The 20,533-nt window shown below is 42.6% G+C and overlaps 2 protein-coding genes across 5 annotated transcripts in view; one reads left to right on the forward strand and one right to left on the reverse strand.

The window, feature by feature from the left end:
* The first annotated feature begins 792 nt into the window (after positions 1-792).
* NRBF2 (nuclear receptor binding factor 2) lies at positions 793-10,236 on the forward strand. Its single transcript, XM_079978557.1, has 4 exons — positions 793-953; positions 7,265-7,349; positions 7,965-8,005; positions 8,781-10,236. The coding sequence occupies exons 1-4, from the start codon at positions 906-908 to the stop codon at positions 9,483-9,485; spliced, it is 879 nt and encodes a 292-aa protein (XP_079834683.1). The 5' UTR covers positions 793-905; the 3' UTR covers positions 9,486-10,236.
* A 7,744-nt stretch (positions 10,237-17,980) lies between these two features.
* Positions 17,981-20,533, reverse strand: part of JMJD1C (jumonji domain containing 1C) — a 121,596-nt gene continuing 119,043 nt past the window's right edge. For all 4 annotated transcript variants that reach the window (XM_079975570.1, XM_079975568.1, XM_079975567.1 and 1 more), the window contains 2 exons: positions 20,372-20,503; positions 17,981-19,180 (listed from right to left, as the gene is read on the reverse strand). In XM_079975570.1, coding sequence (XP_079831696.1) covers positions 19,091-19,180; positions 20,372-20,503 — 222 coding nt within the window. In that variant the 3' untranslated portion in view covers positions 17,981-19,090. The remainder of the gene's footprint in view (positions 19,181-20,371; positions 20,504-20,533) is intronic.

Raw genomic sequence — 20,533 nt, forward strand, 5'->3', positions numbered from 1 at the left:
ACACTGGCTCCCTTGGCCAATAAGGCGAGATGAGTGCTGCAACCCCAGAGTCGGTCATGACTGGGTCAGGGGTCCCTTTACTTTTACTTATTTACAGTGGCATTGGTTTCACAGTTCACATCTTGACATGACCTGCTACTGTAAATGATGCACATAAAGCGCCTTCAAAGCACTCTTCCCGCTCACCCAAGAGTCATGGAAACTGTCGTTTCCTCCCCACGGAGCTACAGTTCCCAGCACCTTTTAACAAACTACATTTCCCAGGCTTCTTGGGGAGGGGAAGGCGCTCTAGAAGTACAGCCTGCGCGCGCGCTCTCCTTCTCTCGAGTTTTTAGCGTGTTGCGGGTTTTTTGTTTTTATTAGCCACAGGAAGCGACCAGGCTCAACCCCGGGCAGCTCGGGGCAGCGGCTGCCAGTCAGAGCGGCGACACCGAGCTCAACGGACGAGCGGCCTGGAATCGGAGAACTTCGCTTCGTGCCTAACCTTCGGCCTGTGGAAACCGCCGGGGTGTTTTGAGGCGCTGCGGGGAAAGCGGAGGCAGGAGGTCGCAGCACTGAGTCAGCGGCCCCAGCCCTTAGCGGCTACCGCAGCCGACCGGCGGCGGTTCAAGGCCGGCGAGTCGCCTTTGTGAGGGAAACCCGTTGCCGTTGGACGCCGGTTACCAAGGAGACGGCCGGTCATCTCGCGGGGCGTCCGGACGTGAACTGGCGGCCGCGCGCGAGACCGGGCGTGGTGAAGCGGCCTCGCCTCCGCCTCGCCTGCTGGCGTGGTGCGCGCTGACGTAACTGCGGGCGCGCGGGGCGGAAGCGCCTCGGCGTCGCGGTGTTTACAAGCGGGCTGCTTGCCGTCGGGGCCGCGCTAAGGGCGCTCGGGCCGGAGCGGCGAAGAGGCCGCCTCAGCGCCCATGTGCCCTCAGCCGCCCATGGAGGTGATGGAGGGCCCGCTCAACCTGGTGAGTGGCGCCGAGCTGAGTGTGGGCTCCGCGCTGGCGAGCTGACGTGGCCGGTCGGATTCGCGCTTCCTTCTGGCGGGCCCGACGGGCGAAGGATAGATAACCGGGCGGGGGGGGGGGAGAAGAAGGTAGTGTGTCCGACCCTTTATGGATGTCGCCGTGTGGTAAAAGTAACCACCAACCCTGTAAGTTAGGCTGTTAATAATAATAATAATAATAATAATAATAATAATAATAATAATAATAATAATAATAATGTCAACACCTAATAATGATAATAATAATAATAATAACAATAACTACAACACCCCACACACCCCATTGCGGGGGGTGGAAAGCTTCGAAGGAGGCGCATTCCTGGCCCTCTCTGGACAAGCGAGAACAGACGCTGAGGACTTCCTGTTACGTGGTTCTATTAGCCACTGAGTGTAGGGAATTACTTCCAAGAGGGCCTTCGCCTACTTCTGCCTTCCTCATCATAGGCTCATTGGATTGGTGGAAGAGACCATGCAGGTCATCTTGTCCAGCCCCCCCCCCCCGCAGTGCAGGAATCGTTTGCCTGACGTAAGACTCGAACCCACGACCCTGAGATTAAGACTGCCGTACTCTACCGACCGGCGCAGCAATAAGACTGCTAGCACGTTTGCAAAGCCAACCAGGATCCAGTATGGCTTTGAAATGGATGGGGGAGGGCACGGGTCGATATTCTTGCATTGCAGGGTGTCAGGCTGGATGACCCTTGGGTCCCTTCCAACTCTACAGTTTTGTGATTCTGTGACTGAGCTATTCCAGGTCAGTGTTTGTATGAAACTTCTGTTCTTATCAGTTTGTATGAAACTTCTATTCTTCCAAACAAGGGATGAGGAACCTGTGGCCCTCCATATGTTGTTAGATTGTATCTCCTCTCAGCCCCAGCCAGCATGTCCAGTGGTAAGGGGTTAATGCAGTTGGAGTCCCACGGTATCTGGAGGGCCTCAGGTTCCCGCAGGTTGATTTGTAGGAAATCCAGGTTTCATGTACATGCCTTTTTGCAATCAGTAGCCAATTTAGACATCATAGTTAAATAGATGTATTCAGAAGTACTGAATACTAGATGCTGTGGGCAAATAATGGGCAAGGGCTTGTGGGAACCATCTGCTATGTTAAAGGCACCCTTGCAGTGCTGATCCAGTTGGACCATATTTTACTAGAGGACTACATTAAGAAGGATTTGCAATGGGCTAAAATCCCAACCGTTCCACCTCCTGAAGTTCCCTGCCATTGAGTTTGGCCGCCATAGGTAAGGTCACCAGATTTTTTTCAATGAATTCAGGGACACTTTTCAACTTCAATGGATTTTGTATGGGGACTGATTTGTAAATCCGGGGACTGCCCCCAGGAAACGGGGACATCTGGTAACCTTGACACAGACACAGTTGCTTTTTGGTTGGCAACTGCGAGGAGGCAGTGCTTTCAGAAGGCCAGGTTTGGTCCTGGTGCATGGTAAGATGCACCATCTGTGGATGAATGTAGGTGTACACAAATACTTAAAAGATGCTTTTGAGCATTTAAAATGCTCCACATATACACGTAACTCACAACTAATGTGCATTTAACTAGTTCGCATTCAGCTTTATGTGCTTAGCAAATAAAAATAATGGAAAGGGGACTGGGGAAAAAAACTTTAGAATTCCCACCTGCCATTGAACCCATTGTGTTTAGACCATACACAATTTTGCTTTAGGCGCCACCTCCGGAAAGTAACCCCAGCGTAAGCTGAGTCACCTGTGTTACCTTTGCAACAGCCCTGTCAAAAGAGATCAGATTTGTTACCTGCTCGTTATAGAGGTGAAGAGATGGTCACCTTTGCCACTATTTATCAACCATATTTTTGTGTGGTGGACACTGAATAGAAATAGAAAACACTAGAGAGAACAGTTTGCTTTAATCCATTGAACTGAACTCTACTTCATGTACCACACAGCAAAATGTATTGCAGGTGTCTTTACAGAAGTGTATCCTAATACCTTTCCTACATCTCTGTATGAAAAACAATTAGGTGTGAAGCAGCTCTTCTCCCTTTGTTACATGGTTGGTATTTGATCAGCATTGCTGAAAGGTCATAGTACTGTGTTTAGAAAATCTGTACCACATGCAATTAAAAGTAAAGGTAAAGGGACCCCTGACAGTTAAGTCCAGTCACGAACGACTCTGGGGTTGTGGTGCTCATTTTGCTTTACAGGCTGCGGGAGCCGGCGTTTGTCCGCTTCCACAGTCTGTTTTTCCGGGTCATGTGGCCAGCATGACTAAGCCACTTCTGGCGAAACCAGAGCAGCACATGGAAACTCCATTTACCTTCCCGCCGGAGCAGTACCTATTTATTTACTTGCACTTTGATGTGCTTTCAAACTGCTAGGTTGGCAGGAGCTGGGAATGAGCAACGGGAGCTCACCCCGTCACGGGGCCTTGAACCGTCGACCTTCTGATCGACAAGTCCAAGCAGCATAGTGGTTTAAACCACAGTGCCACCCGTGTCCTGGGTGATTCTTACTGCACTGGTATAGTATAGTGCAGGGGTCTGCAACCCGCGGCTCCGGAGCCACATGTGGCTCTTTTACACCTTTGCGCTGTACTGGCTGTGACGTCGCATGGGGGTGGTGCGTACGTTAGTCACCTTCCCGCCCGCCCACCTGCTACATTGTAAGGGGCATGTACGCTGGTCACTGCATTGAAAGGGGGCATGTACGCTGGTCACTGTTTTGAAGGGGAGTGAAGAACACACACACACACACACAAAAAGGTAACTTGTTAATTTAACGTTTATTTCTATGAGGAGGAGTAATTCTGAGGGGTCAAACAAAGAAATAATAAAAAAGTGACAAAAAGGTTATTTTTATAATGACGAGTTTTGCGGCTCCCAGTTTTTTTTTTCCTTCGGAAACGGGTCCAAGTGGCTCTTTTTGTCTTAAAGGTTGCAGACCCCTGGTAGTGGCTATAAGCTAAAAGTCCCCCATTCAAATCTTACAGAATCCACAGATCAATTCACTGGGCTTAAGCTGGCTGGTGTGTATTGTCTATTTTAAATAGATGAGTGTCTATTGTTAAATATATGAGTACAGTCTTCACACATTACAGTGTACATAGATATAAGTTTCTCCTACATTAGTATGATAGTTGTGTGCAATGCAGCCCTCAGGTTCAGTGCCTAGAGGAAATAAATAGAACCGACTGTTAGAAGTAATAGATTACATCTGGATGCCCACTAGTACTGAGTAGTTTTATTGGGCTTACAACAAAATGTTGCTGGCTTGGAAGGGTTATTAAACTGTCAGCAAATTTGACAGCATGGCCAGGAATGCAAAACACATTTGCTTTATATGCGAGCCTGCTGTGATAGATGGAGCCAGTTGCCATCTAGTGCTGATTTAAGTATGCTTGCTTCAGAAGCTTCACAAAATACTTGGGCTTCAGTCCAACTACAACTTTGGCTGTAGACCAGCAAAACCATATGCAATCTGCAGAGTTCAGTGTCTCTTTTTAGGTTTAAGAAGATGTGGACTAAAATAGGGGGTAGCTTGTCAAGGAAAAGTAGTAATAACATGAAGGAGCAATAGAATTGCTTCCCTCCATTCAGTTCTATGGTAATCAGTACAAGTTGTGGCATTTCTCTTTCCTTTGCTTTAGCACCATATCTAAAAAGCTTGCGAGATTAAAGAAGCATAAATATTTAGCCACAATTTGTATGAATAAGTCACAAAAGAGTCACAAAAGAACTACAAGACCACAAGTTACTTTTGAATCATGTAGAAAGAGGGCATCTATCTAAGGGCAAAGTCAAGAGGCAGGTTAAAGTGCAACCCATTGTCCAAATCATGAAGAGTTTGCTATCTAAACAGAATCAGGATGTGATGACGCAATGAGGGCAGCAACACATGATTCATGGAAAGAGGCATGCAATAACAAAGTTCCTTCAAAACAGAAAACAAGTTTGGCAAACGCAAAGCATATGTGGCTCAACTGAAGCTCAGGTGACCAAAATGGCAAATGCAAAGTTGTCTGTTTGCTTGAGCAGCTAGAGGGCCAGTGGGTAGGGCATAGTTTTTAGCCAGCCAGCCTCTTTTGGTTGGTATTATTATTATTATTATTACTACTACTACTAGTAGTAGTAGTAGTAGTAGTATACTGCCCTTCATCCACAGATCTCAGGGTGGTTCACAGCATAGATTGGACCATCCCAAGACATGGGGTTTTACAGGCATGTAAACCCTCATATGTGCAGTCTAAATGTGGCACTATTTCATATTTTTGACATGGTAAAACTACTATTCACGTTCTTTATTTCTGCAGCCATTTGTAGGGGTGTTGAATAGGAAATCCTTCTACATGAGTAAATGGTTCCAGCATGTCATGAGAGTACAAGGTGGTTCAGTAACACTATTTCTTTGCAGAATGCAGTCTTGGCATGTGACGTGCTAGACTACGAGCAGCCTAGCACATTTCAGGCAATCTTTGGAACACTGAGAGTCTTGGGGTTGTCCTGGATGGGTCTGGATTATTTTGGAAACACCATGCTCTTGAGGAGGAACAGTGAGCCTAGGAACAAGGCAGCAAGGACTAAGCCAGGGGGAACCTTTGGCCTTCCAGAGGTTGTTTGGCTCCCAAATCCCATCAGCCCAAGCCAGCAAGGCCAGTGGGCTACTCTGAGTAAACCTTAGTTGCATCCCACCCAAAATAATTATTCTGTTTATATATTATGTAAGAATAGGCCAAGAACAGTAAATGCATATCTCACATAAACTCAGTATATTCACAGTCTAGGTGCAATCTATTAACTAAAGGACATCCATGATCTCTTCCAGATCTATGTGTTTTTTGTCAGCAAAAGCATGCTGCTACTAAACAGCATCCATTATCTCATATTCATTTTATCCCTGTTGTAAATCTGCTAGCTTGTCTCACCGCATCATCAAACTTTGTAGTCCTTGGCAGCATGATTTCAAAGGAAATCATCAATTTTTTTCTTGCAAAGTGTCAGTTACTGTTCTTGCTACTCTGTTTTTTTAGTTCTTCTCGTACCTGTTGCAGAGCAGCTGTCTCAGTGTGCTTTGACTGGGATGTCTGCTTGGGTGTGAAGGAGAGCCAGGTACTTTCTGCTGCTGGAATCTGCCAACATCAATTCCTGTGTTTGCTGCCAAAAATTCCCTAACACCATATGTGGCAAGGAGAGGGACAGAACAGCTGCACAAACTGTATTCAGGGCCTGCCTCTAAAAAATAAATAAAAATCAACCCACAAAAAACCTACCTAAGAATAATATCTCCTGTTGCTGGAACTGTTCTATGATCGAAATAATAAATTCAATTCAATATCTCCTGTATCTCTTCTGACAAAGTTACATGCTGATGTTTTCTGTTCCCATAGCAGCCTGTCTTTCTTGAGACTCAAATTGATTCCTCTAGCTTACCATGACATTAGAATGTGCATCTCACAAAGGGTCTTAGCATTCACTCATCAACAAATACATTCACTTGTCTTGCACTTCTCTTTCCTCAGAAAAAGAAAGGGTCAGGCTGTAGTAACACTGAAGTGTTTTGTAATTAAATCATGCCTGTGACTGACTATACATATTATTATTATTATTTGTAATTTTCAAGCAGAAATGTATGTTTAAATGGGCTGTATTTTCCCCTTATAACTGCACTATTTGATTGTTACTGGAGAAATAGCTGGTGTGCTATTGGTCAGAGCTGCATTCCTCAGAGTTGCTCAGTATGCAGCCCTTTACACTGAACCTTAGTGCCTTTTTATTACCCTCTAGGCGATTATTAATTCTTAGCTTAGAAATGTGAAAGAGGAAGAATCAGATGAAGGAAGAGGAAGCTGCAGCTAATAATTCACTTCAGGGCTCAAACTGCATGTGGCACTCAGATGCAATACACACACCCTATGTCTAAATGAGGCCAGACACACCATTTTCATTTGCTCACTGTCTAACATTTTTAAAAATACATGAACTGCAATCCAGTGTGTGTGTGTGTGTGTGTGTGTGTGTGTGTGTGTGTGTACATGAGCACTGTTGTTATGCATGCAGTTGTGAAAATACCTAAGGCTATCACAGAGACAAACTTGACCTAAGCAATCAGCTTTATGGTAATTCTGTACTGAGGTGCCAAGCTATCTTACAGAGAACCTGAGACAGCTGACGTTTCTGTTGCATTGCCTGCCTTTTGTGTATCTACATGTCTGTTTCATGCAAAAGTTTGAAGTAACTAGAGATGCTTAAATAATAGCAACAAATTCCAATAATTAAAAAGTTTGTTTTTCTTTTGAAGGCTCATCAGCAGAGCAGGAAAGCTGACCGTTTGCTGACAGTGGGGAAGTACGAAGAAGCGATTTCTTGTCACAAAAAGGCAGCAGGTGCATATTTAACAAAAAGAGCATTGTATGGCTTGTGTGAAAACACTGTCCTCAAAGTACGCCTGAGTAGCAATCATCTATTCAGCGCCAAAGCAAGTGCAAATGTGTTTTAAGCCAGGCGTGATTGTCCTGGCTGGGGCAGAAGTTTGTTGTCTTGGGAGTTGGTGTAAGCCTTATACGGAAGAAAAGTTAATTGCCTACATGTGCACGGGGAACTAAAATACATAAAGATCAAGGTTGTTGTAGAAAATCAGTACTCAAGGACATAATGCAATTATCTCTCTTGAATATCCCACGTTAGAGCAGTGGAGCCTCTTACATAGTGGCTAAGTGACTGCCAAAACTGGGCATTGGCTGCCAAACTGCAGTTCATGTTAGGTTTAAGAGGTCTGTTTGCAAGAAAGTGTTTCTCCAATCACTTGCTCCTTGACACAACCCCTTTAAGGTGTGTGTGAGGGGGGTGTTTGTCAATATTGCAGTAGATTTAAGGTCATAGGCACATTTAGTGGGATCACAGTGTATATATCTGGATAATGTCTGTGAAGCGATCATTGTATCTAAACTCAATGTGACTTCTCTGTGACCTAAACATTTCTCATTTTGTGGTTTATTCAGCATATCTCTTGGAGGCCATGAAGCTGACACAATCGGATCAGGTGAGATTACACTCCAAATTACAGTGAGCGAGTCTAGTAGTGAGTCATTATCTCTATAACCATAAAGTTGACTAGGACACCCCACCCCACCCCAAGCTTACATTCTGAAAAGGCAAGAAATGGTTGGGGAGAGATGTGTGATAAGAGGATGCAGATGCTGTTTCACTTCTGTATCCTTCACTGGCCAGGCTTCTAGAAAATAGTTGGCGTTAGAAGATGATTTGTGGAATTACAGTGGTACCTCAGGTTACATACGCTTCAGGTTATATATGCTTCAGGTTACAGACTCTGCTAACCCAGAAATAGTGCTTCAGGTTAATAACTTTGCTTCAGGATGAGAACAGAAATTGTGCTTTGGCGGCGCAGTGGCAGCAGGAGGCCCCATTAGCTAAAGTGGTGCTTCAGGTTAAGAACAGTTTCAGTTTAAGAACGGACCTCCAGAATGAATTAAGTACTTAACCCGAGGTACCACTGTACTAATATTATTCTGTTTAAAATGTTAGGAAATGTTTGTAAAAATAGTTGACAGTTGCTTTCAAGCTATAATAGCTTCATTGGAGTTGATTGCACTGTGCATCTGCCTTCCAGGACCAGAATCTATGTAGTGCCATAAATGATGTTTAATACTGTTTCTCTAATGAAGTAAATGCTTTAAAAACACTTTACCACCATTGGACGATATTCGACCAACCTTATTTCTCTTGTTATATCCAAGGCTAATTAAGGGTGGCTCTAGTGGTGAGAAACTCATCCCTTGTTTTTGTCTTTTCCACAGGCCCAGTTATCATTGGAATTACAAAGGGAGAGCCACCTGAAACAGATTCTACTCATCCAAGAGCGATGGAAAAGAGCAAAAAGAGAAGAGAGGCTAAAGACACAGCAGGCTGTGGACAAGGATAGTGCTTCGTCGAAGCCGTCAGCTGAGGAATTTGATGACCAAAATATGGCAGCTCCCGCTAGCCTGAAGTACAGCCCCTCCCCAGAGAAGGATGCACAGGCAATCCACGGTGTCTTGGATAGGGACCCCGACACACTACTGTTCCTGTTTCAGAAAAGAAAGGAGCCCCTGGAAGTGTGCGTCGGAAGCAAAACCCCCAAGGACGACAAGACAAAAATTGAGGAGCAGGCCACCAAAATCACCGTTCTAGAACGGCACGTGGACTTTCTCTTAGCTGAAAACGAGAGATTGAAGCGAGAGAACAAGCAGCTAAAAGCTGAGAGGGCCAGACTCCTGAAATCCCCCCTAGAAAAGGAGCTAGATGTTGATGCCGACTTTGTAGAAAAGTCAGAGCTGTGGGGTCTGCAGCAGCATTCAGAAACTGCTGCCGCGTCAGCCTCAACTTGGCAGAAATTTACAACGAATGCCGGTAAGGCCAAGGACATTCCGATACCCAGCCTTCCGCCTCTGGACATTCCATCCCCCGAGCTCCCTCTGTTGGAGCTCTCGGAGGATATACTGAAAGGACTGATGAACAGCTAAGTAGAGACCACAATGTATGTTCACCTGTAGCTCAGCAAAATCCAAAAAAGGGAAACCCACCAGTACAGTTGTGATTCACAGGTACAAAACACCAACTACAACCCTACTGAGGGAGAATATCTTAGTGACTTTGTCACTGTGAAAAATATGCATGCTATTGGATCGGTTAAACAGGGCTGACTGTTTACCATCGTTGGTAAAAGCTAAGCTCTCTCTTCCTCCCCACCTTCAAGCCAAATGACTGAGGGGAGACTTTCAAGCAACTTGATCCTGCAGGGGTCTTGAGTATGCGATATGTAACATGTCTCTTTAATGCCATAAAATAATGCAAAACCTAAGTGGTATGGGCCAGAGTGTGACCATTTTGGCAGTGAAAAAAAAAAGTTTCTATCATGCATTCAATTAATTTAATTATGCAAACCAGGTCAATAGATTGGATGTTGCTTCTGTTCCTCCACAGTATGGATCTATGTGCCACACTTCACACTCCTGACTTAAAAATGCTTTATCAGGAGAGATGCTAAATTTACTACTACTCCTTTTTTATTTTAAGGAACCAAATTTTAGTTCTATTGAAATTTTGATTTGTTTACATAATCAGGGTGCTTAATAATGTGCGTGTTCTGTATATGAAACTAGTAGGCATCGTTTTAAACAAAATACAACAAAGAAGAATCCTTGATGCATGAATGGAAGTAACGGCAGTTGCCAGAACTTGACTGAAAATAAAAAGTTTTGGGTCAGTTTTGAATCTTACTTGTTCGTTTGAACACATAAAGCTGATGAATATTGAGTCAGACCACAGGTCCATCTAGCCCGGAATCACCTCTGACTTGCAGTAAAATTCCAAGACCTTCCTTTAACAGCAATCTCTCAATCCCATGATTTGAGTTCCTTTTAATCAGAGAGGCCAGGCATGGAACCTGTGGTGATATATTTTCTCATTGAGATACAGTTCCTTTCAAAGCAGTAAGCATTGGAAGCAATTAAGTTTATAAAAGGGAGCTGTGGAGTCCCACCTGCATAACCAGTGAGCAGGGATGATGGGAATTGTAGTCCAGTAATACCTGGTGGACTTTGGGTTCCCCATATGTTCCTTGAGCAGGCAGGGGGTGACGCTGTTGCAGTTTGAGGAAGCCATTTGCATCTTTAAGTAAGCTGAGGTGAAGGACTTCTGCCTGGCTAGAAACAATACAGAGACTATACTACCTAGCCAGTTATTACAGCTCCAAGTATTGCCAAGGAAGTAAGGGGTGCATCTTTTTCTTGAATACCACCTCTTTCAGATCTTGGAAGCTGCAGTACTAAGGTTCAGTTCCTATAACTCTAGTGATAGCTTGGGGGCAGGCGGGATGGAATTAAGCATTTGTAGTCTCATCTACCAAGGGACACGGGTGGCGCTGTGGATTAAACCACAGAGCCTAGGACTTGCCGATCAGAAGGTTGGCGGTTCGAATCCCCGCAACACGGTAAGCTCCCGTTGCGCGGTCCCTGCTCCTGCCAACCTAGCAGTTCAAAAGCATGTCAAAGTGCAAGTAGATAAATAGGTACCGCTCCGGCGGGAAGGTAAACGGCATTTCCGTGTGCTGCTCTGGTTCGCCAGAAACGGCTTAGTCATGCTGGCCACATGACCCGGAAGCTGTATGCCGGCTTCCTCGGCCAGTAAAGCGAGATGAGCGCCGCAACCCCAGAGTTGGCCACGACTGGACCTAATGGTCAGGGGTCCCTTTACCTTTACCTATTCTCATCTACCACGTTATAAAAGGCAAACGGCATTTCCGTGTACTCTGGCTTCCGTCATGGTGTTCTTTTGCGCCACAAGTGGTTTAGTCTTGCTGGCCACATGACCCGGAAAGCTGTCTGTGGACAAACGTCAGCACCCTCGGCCTGAAGCGAGATGAGCGCTGCAACCCTATAGTTGCCTTGACTGGACTTAACTGTCCAGGGGTCATTTACCTTTACCTTTTACCCATGAAAAGGAATATGACATGGGCAGATTGGGCAGAAATGTGCAATGGCTTCAGGTGGGGTGATATTTATGAAGCAGGTACTTTGCATGGAGGTCCAAATGTTCCATGTCTGGGTACATGCTCTTCTACCCTCTGAGTTGCATGACTACCCAGATAAGTGATGAAACCTAATCAAGAGTTCTAACAATGAAACTATGCATGGATTCTCAGTAGCAGTATTTGTGCTGTAGCAAACCAAATGTCAACCTGGTCCACTTTCGATGGTAGCCATACAGGTATTGCAAGCAAGAGCAAAAGCAGACCACGATGGAGAAGAAAACTCACGCTGCTTGGCCCCAGCTAGGAATCCACTCTTTCTGTTAACAGCTTACTGTGTTTGAGTCATTGCTAGACCTATAAAAATTCTTTATGTGGCCCAGCTAAAGCACAGCATCCTGCCTTCAGCAGGGACCAACCTGCATCTGAAAGCAGTGCTGAGAGCTCTCCCACCATTTTTGGTGGTTAGAGGGTTTCCCTTGAATGCAGATGATTTTATTATTATTACATTTATCGACTGCCCTTTTCTCCAGTGAGCTTTAAGGTGGTGTACGTGATTCTCCCCTCCCAATTTTAGCCTCACAACAACCCCGTGAGGTGGGTTAGGCTATTTCAGCTAATGGTTGTTAAATCTTACATTACCGTTCTGATGCAGTCATTTAAAATAGTAGTAACAAATGCCTCCTGTTAGCTATGCTCCTGAAGTGCAATAGTCAATTTCACTGGCTATCTCCAAGATGGGGGATTATGACGGGCTTTCTCGCCACACACTTGAGCATTTTTGATAGATGCTGCTTCCTTTGATTACTACTTCCAGCTGAATCTAAACACTTTCCTTTGGGTCACAGTTCAAGAATGAGTCTTGCCTCTTTTCTGTGTCATTTTTAAAAACATCTTTTAGCTCTGGTGGAATAACTGTTTATTCAAAAATGAGAGAAAGCCGCACATAAATTCTGGTCCCACAATATTGTTACTTCCTAGTAGCTAGGAATAAGAATTTAGAAATTTTATACAAAGAGTGCCATCTGCTGTTTTCTTTACACAGTATTCCAGCGGTTCTGAACTTAAAATCACGAAGTTCAACATACTGCAGGCCCATAACATTACATCCTTTGGCTGTACATCAAAATGTTATGTCATATCACATAAAAATGGTTTACTATTATTTTGTAGGAATATTAGTATTCTATGGGCATTCAATCCCCAGTATGCAATGTAATATGTGCAAAATGGAAACCATATCCATGATGCTACAATCATAACTCCATCACTGCCCTATGGATAATGAATAGCATGAGAGCTTAATCTCATGGTTGTGGGTTCAAGCCCCATTGGGCACAAGATTCCTGTATTTCAGGGGGTTGGACTAGATGACTCTCATTGTCCCTTCCACTAAAAAAGGCTAATGAAAAATAATGTATTGGCTTTTATAGACAGGTTTTCCAGAGGTTGCAGAAGTCTGTGAACAAGCAGAAAACAAAAGCCAGGACTGACAGAATGTTGAGAGCATAAAGAAAATGATAAGAGCAGGGATGGGGATTCAGTGGCCCTCCAGATGATGTTGGACTACAACACCCATCATCCCTGGGTCTTGGCCTTCTTGGCTAGGACTGAGAGAATCCTACAACACGGAGAGCCACAAGATCCCTATCCCTGTACAAGAGTAACTCATCTCGAGAGGGAACTTCCATATTCCTGTTGAAGGGTGAAAACTGGAACACCCATCACTGCTGCTACATTTTTTCCTTAAGGGTGTGTGTGTGTGTGTGACAGTGAAGGACGCACCTGGTTACAACTATACAAAAATCAGGTTTTGGGGGGGCCGATGGGTGGCTCTCACTTCTACATATCAATAGCAACTTGGAATTAATGGACACACCTAGTTTGGTGCAAGATTGCATATGGTGAAAGGCGGTCTGCACCTTTACTAATATTCAATTCAGTGAGTCCCCCCCCCTTTCTACCTTGGGGAACCCCTGCACATCTGCTAGGCCTGTTGCAAATTCAGGGTTACATACATAAAGCCAGATCTCTTGCCTCTCAGTATGAACTGAAAGTGCTTTCTAATACTACAGATGCACAGAATACTGAAAGTTTCATAAGTTTTTTTCATGGAAGTTCTGCTATCACTAATCTCTCAAACCTTTGGTAAGTGCCTAAGGGTACCACACTGACTCCTGTAACAATTTTAAAAAGTGCTGTAGTTTCTTTTTTAAAACAAAACATAAATACATTATTTGCCCCAGCTCTTTCAACAAATTAAATACACACATACCAAACAAAACCTTCATTTGAATGTTAAGGGAAGTAGGAGTGATAGATGGCTACAGACATTATTTCATTGTTGTTTCTCAAATATATTGTACATCAGTTTTAGTTAAAAAGTGCTAAGCACAAGAATAAAGGGGATGAAATGTGTATTCAGTGTTACAGTCTATGGCAGACTGGACACAAATAGTCACAACAGCTGTTAATCCATAAACAACTACTATAGCCAATTTCTAAAAAGGCAAAATCCCTCAGGAGCAATATTATTTTTACCATTTTTCAAAAAATAAGAACTGGCTAGGTGAAAATTTAAATGCATGTTCTCTGGGACCAGGGCTGGGAGTTGGTTCAAGGTTTTAGGAAATGATCAAGCCTGTACATTCAGAGTTAGATCTTATTTAAGCAGTTTTGCTGCTTCTGAGTTGCAGATCTAGATGGAAATCTTTTGATGGCAATCAGGACACTGCTGTGCTGGTCCCACTACAGTCTGAACCTGGAAGTTGTGTGTGATTTTTAAGATCTCTGCACCTATCAGATTTAAATGGTGGGACCAGACATTCATTTCTGTTCAGCCTGTTTGCTCACCACAGCAACCACTTGTCATAGTTGGACCACAGAAATAGTGTCTATGAGTATAGCAGACACATACTTTGCCAAAATATGAGTCATGCTATCCAAGCAAACAGAAAACAAAATTGGTGGCACCTGTACTTCATCACAAAATGAATAAATACATATTCCTGGGAAGAAATTTGGTGTTAAATTGTAACAACTGCAACAATCCATGTAATTTTAATATGTTACTTTTAGCAGATAAAAGGATTGGGAGAGACAGTTTAAAGCAGCTTTGCTTTAAAAAGTATGGGAGAAGAGTGGTGAAGGCGGAAGAGTTTACTAAGTTCATGTACCACCTATCTGCCGCTACACCTGTCTTATCCCAGCTGTAAAGAAAGGCACAGAACTGAACAGGCTGTACCTCTTATGCATTAAAATCACCAGAAGCAACTGTCCTAGTGCACTCCTGTTCACTCCAGCATGAGCTGCATTTTTCAGGTGTATACAATTACCATCTGGTCTGAAGAACACAGCACAATTTATGAAATGCAGACGAGGGCCAAGAATTCATGGAATTCCTGTTTATAGATGACCACCAGCATGTAGAGTTTAAGGATTTACTAATCTTTCTCATGTCTTCAGTTAGGAATCTATTAACACAATATTGGCAAACAGCCACTAACTTACCTCTAGCAGAGAAATTAATGAAGCATGCTAGAGCACTAAGAAACACAAAGAGCAAAGACGATTTTGAAACGGTTTATTCAATACACTGGAAAGGACAATGTTGTTTCTTCGGCACCAGCTACCCACAGCTCACTCTTACAACGGAGATTAGGAGACACTGAACTGCTATAATCAGTTCTAAACTCTTATACAAACCTGTTCAATATTTGACTGTGTCGCTTACATTGCAAATGCATGGAAAGTTTCTTGGTGGAATGCAGACCAAGAAGTGACTTCCTTTCAGGCATGAGCAGAACCTGAGCACTTTTAAATCAACAGCAGAGTGCCGCAGTGTGCTTGAAAAAGTCTTTAAATCATTTGATACGCAGATTAACCAATACTTTATACCAGGCATGGGCTGACTTCAGGGTTATTGGATCTGCATTTGTTTTCTACTAGAAACAAAGGAACACCAACTGGAGCCTGGCATAAAATATGGCATGGGAGCTAAACCAGTTACATGAGAAGTGGAAATCTGCAGTTGAGTCACTACGGATCAGAGATTGTTGTTGAACTCCTAGGAGTTTAACCATTGATGCCTCGCTGGCTGGGGCTGTTGGGAGCTGGGAGTCTATCAACTGGAGTGTCACAGGTCAGCCATCCCTGCTTTACATGGTAACAGTCCAACATCCTCTTTTAACTCTAGCTCTGCTGCTTCAATGATTCAGCATTTACCTAGGTTAATAGTTACAGTTGCGTAGCCACAAGGCAGTTTCATACACCAATATTGGGCCCAGTTCAGAAACTCAAGAACTGGGTGGTGACAGTCAAAATATGGTGGGGGGAAAACAGCACACATTATTCCACCATGTAGATTGGAATATGAAGGTCCAATTTGTGCAACCTCCTATTTTAAAACAAACAACAACAACAACAACAACAACAATAATAAGTACCCCACCCATCTGACTGAGTTGCCCCAGTCACTCTGGGCATCTTCTAACACATATAAAAACATAATAAAACATTAAACATTAAAAAGCTTCCCTATACAGTGCTGCCTTCAGATATCAAGCATATCAAGTGACTGCCTTGTAAACCTGCCAACTCCACCAGACCAAGATTGTTTCCACATAAATGAATGTCTGAACTGGGCCTTAGAATTCTAATTTTTTTAAGTCTGCAGCATGTTTATGCATTTGTGTGTTTTACCTTTGCTATTGCCTAGGTTGTAGCTGAAAACACATATGCAACAGACTAAACAGGAAATTTTTGATCATGTGGTTCTATCATGTAATATTTGCCATATTCTGTTTGCCTGTGGTCTCTCTTTCCTAGTTAAAATGTATTAGTTACTATGGAAACATTGCAGTTGTTACAGGGTGAGCATAATGATACATTTAATTATAAAATCATTTCATAAATAAAATGCATGAAATCAACACAGTAGGTCTACCTAAACGTATTAACCACAATTATCCAAACACTATACTCCAATGTATCCATTTGAAAACACTCTGAAGTGCATCTCCATACAAAGAGAATGTTTCATTTTCTGCATCTGAACAGGATTTCATTCTGTCTACTCCTTCCCCTAGCAAAGTGTGTAGACACACTGGGTTGTCCAAATGGCAGGCGGGAAGGAGTCCTGCCCCACCTCCAGGTCTCCCTCCCTACATATTGAGAATTAACAAGCAAATATTCTAGGGCAGATGACATCTGCTCATTAGACACAATAGGAAATCACACTAAATTCAAGCATGTTAGTCTTGTACCTCTTTTACATTCTAACTGAAGTGCCTAAAGAGGAGGATGTGGGACGCGGGTGGTGCTGTGGTCGAAACCACTGAGCTTGCCAATTGGAAGGTTGGTGGTTCGAATCCCCGTGACGGGTTGAGCTCCCATTGTTCGGTCCCAGCTCCTGCCAACCTAGCAGTTCAAAAGCACACCAAAAAGTGCAAGTAGATAAATAGGTAAATGGCGTTTCCATGTGCTGCTCTAGTTTCACCAGAAGTGGCTTAGTCATGCTGGCCACATGACCCGGAGAAACCGTCTGCGGACAAATGTCGGCTCCCTCGACCAGTAAAGCGAGATGAGCGCCGCAACCCCAGAGTCGTTCGCAACTGGACTTAACTGTCAGGGGTCCTTTACCTTTAAAGAGGATGGGTTGTCCTCCACAGCCACTTGGTGGAGCTTCAACCACCCAAGATACATCTACATCTTATGTTTACTATCAAGGATCTCTCACATTAACTTCAGGATGTGTTCAATCTTCCATACATATCTAGAGATGGTAACCTTCTCTTCCTTCAAGGCCAGTTATGTCAAGGTAAGGTTTTGCTACCTGCAAAGGAATAGCAGATCCAACAAAAAGGCACAAGGGTTCTGATCAGCCACCTAGAGGGTATTTGCAGTCTCTCTCCAGTCTCCAGCCTTTCCCCCCATGAAAGCTCTATGGCTAGAGTGAAGATTCTTATTCCTTTGGCTATTGACTAAGAGGACCAACAACATGCTGTATGTACCACAATAATGTATAGTTAGCCCCTAACTGATGCAATTATCAGAGAAGCCTGAAACCTTGCCAAAACTTTGGCTAAACAATGTCACATCAAATTTACAGACGGAATTTAAAGTAGAACATTTTCAAGTGATTAGATAGTAAATTTTACTTCAGTTATGTTGTGTACCCATTTTGTTGGTAACTTAGAATAAGACAATCAACCTCTAAATACAGTCATTGGGATACTGTGCTTCAGAAGTACACAAAATATTGTAAAACATGCACTATACCACCAGTGCGGGGAAAGCATGTGAAGACTTCAACTCTTAAATTGTTATTTGTAAATGTGTACATAACTATCATTTCCTAGCACCAAAGTTTGTCAAGGAGTTTGTCATATTTTATGAGTCTGCCAAATGCAATCTTCCTGACTGATAATAAAAGTCCAGGTTTTTTAATATGGTAATTTGAACTGTAATTAACGACAATACATAACAAGGAAGGATTTAATTTTTTTTTATTCTTCATTAGATAAACTTTCTTTGGCTCAGCCAGTTGAACTGTGCTCTAGCACATGTGAGCAGTTTCATATGAAACCTGGAGAGGGCAGAAAGATCCACACTACTTAAACACACAACAATCTGTCATTTACAATAGTCAACATTACAGACATCTGCAACCACTGTGAATGAATGAATGACTCAGACATGTGCATTTTTAACAAATGTGCCACAAAACATGAAAAACACACACAATGAGACAACATTTGATAAAGTCCTTTTAATGGAAAATGTAAAACCCCTTTCAACTTTCAAAGTACAAAGCATGTTTAACACTTGCACTTTTAACAAATTAAAGCAAGCCAATGTTTTAAAAAAATACATCATTGAATGTATATATGTATATATTTACATAGCATATTAAGTTTAATATTTAGCTTTAAAAGTTCACATAAATTTTACCAAAATGAGACAATTTTTAAATAAATTACACCTTTTTGAAAATGTTTTAATTGTACTCTGAATAGCTTCAATAAAATACTGAAGTGTCTGTAATATCTATTTTATATACTTTATATTGTACAAAGTTTACAGTTATTTGGCAGTAATTTTCAGATCATGACATGACTGCTGTGCGGTTTCAGCAATATCCCAAATGCAGGCAATAGCTGGTGTTTGTGTCCTACTCTCACAGTAACTGTCTCAATGTAGTGAAAAATATCCAAGTTATTTTAACCAAACTGTACAAATCACATTTACATTTGATCAACAATAGAGCATAGAATTCTGTGTTTTCTTCCCAAAAAAATAAATACATCTTAAATCTTTGACATTTTGAAAATTTCATTTACAGTATAATACAGAGCAGCAGAGCACTGCTTAGGATTTCCAATTTCTTTTTTTTAAAAAAAACCTCTCGTTTAAATCACAACAGCTGTGATGAGAAGCTAGTTTGTTGCAGCGTCAGTAGCAAGTAAAATACAACAAATATATTTTCTTGGCACTGATGGTTCGTGCAGCTTAGATTAGTGAGTAGATTTCTTTTATCATAAAGGAAAAAAAAGATAAAATACGTTCTTCTGACCCAAAAAGGACAGAGAGCGTGCACAATTAATTTTCCTCCATATCTTCTAGTTCATGTTCATGAATCTTCAAAGCTCTCACCATTTCCTTAACTGTATGATACAAAATATTTTTAATCTGTAAAAATAAATTTGGGGAGATTGGTGATTAGCAGGGTACCAGACAATGTAAAGGAAGGCATGAGAGAGGAAAACACTGAAAGGGGGAAAAGACTGCATCATTTTGGGAGGTTCTTTGTTTACAATCAAGTGGTGCAAAGATCAATAACACTTTTATAACTTGTATAAGGCCGTGAGCTAAGGTCTAAGCCTGTTCTTTTTAAGGAGAGAACACAATACTGGGTGGGGGCACAGAGTAAGTTCAGTATACCCCAATTGGTTGGCCTATTATATGGCACTTTCTCCCTGGGGAAAACGGGAGCAGGGGTCGGCAAGGCTTACCTTGCCTGGGCTGGTTCACTGCCGCGGAGCCCCCTCCGTGGGCTAGATCGCGGGCGTGCTTTCTGGCGCCGCAAAAGCGAGTCCCTGTGCCGTGCTGGTTTAGTGCAGGGTGCAGGGACTCGCTGAGCGGGCGGCTCGGGGGCCGCTAAACAACCCCTGGAGTAGAGTGAGCATATACAAGCCCAAGATGTGCACCTGTCATAACATTATATGGCCTTGTTGGAGCCCATAACCTTGTTCCTGTATAGGAATTATTCTGGATAATAATAATTTACATGCTGCCCATCTGATTGGGTTGTCCTAGCCACTTTGGGCTGCTTCCAACAAATCGAAACATTAAACACAGTAAAGCATCAAACATTTAAAAATCCCCTATACTGTTCTAAAAGCGATGGATCTATTTAAATTGTATTTTAAAATACATCTATAGCATTTGACACATACATACACATCTGGGTCCTACTTCTACAGGGAAGGGGGAAATGGAGAGTCCATTTTTTTTCTTTACTATGAACCTAATACATAGTTTCCCCCCTCTTATTAAAAAAGGCTTATTTAATTGTTACAGCGGCCATAAGCAGAATTAGCCATGGTTTTCATTTTATGCATTTTTCAATTGTAAACTGCCCTGTGATCCTTGGACGAAGGGCAATATAGAAATTTAATAACTAACTAACTAACTAACTAACTAACTAACATACATACATACATACATACATACATGGAAATGCTCAGAAAAGCCAATGTGAAACTATCACAAATGAAAGTGATACTACTGTCTCATATTCAATGCACACATTCAAAGTTAACATGAGAGAGGACTGATGTTTCATCAGAAATGGAGTTATGACAAGTACTCATTTGTTACCTGCAGCTTATCATCATAATTGATTTCTTCCTTCGAGAGCCTCAATTCTTGTGTTAAGTGAAATGACTGTATAAGGTGCTCTGGAGACACAAAGTCTTCAGTTACTTGAATACAGCTATGAAAATTCTGTACCTGAGCAAGAAACGGAAACACAAAACAACA

Source organism: Podarcis cretensis (genome assembly GCF_951804945.1).
Source record: "Podarcis cretensis genome assembly, chromosome: 5".
Lineage (NCBI taxonomy): Eukaryota > Metazoa > Chordata > Lepidosauria > Squamata > Lacertidae > Podarcis > Podarcis cretensis.

What these genes read in the sequence shown, in the direction of transcription:
- NRBF2 (XM_079978557.1), top strand. Translation starts at nt 906, where the DNA reads ATGTGCCCTCAGCCGCCCATGGAGGTGATGGAGGGCCCGCTCAACCTG. An exon ending in TTGTCACAAAAAGGCAGCAG is followed by an intron (nt 7,350 to 7,964) that starts GTGCATATTTAA and finishes TGGTTTATTCAG; the next exon opens with CATATCTCTTGGAGGCCATG. An exon ending in AGCTGACACAATCGGATCAG is followed by an intron (nt 8,006 to 8,780) that starts GTGAGATTACAC and finishes TCTTTTCCACAG; the next exon opens with GCCCAGTTATCATTGGAATT.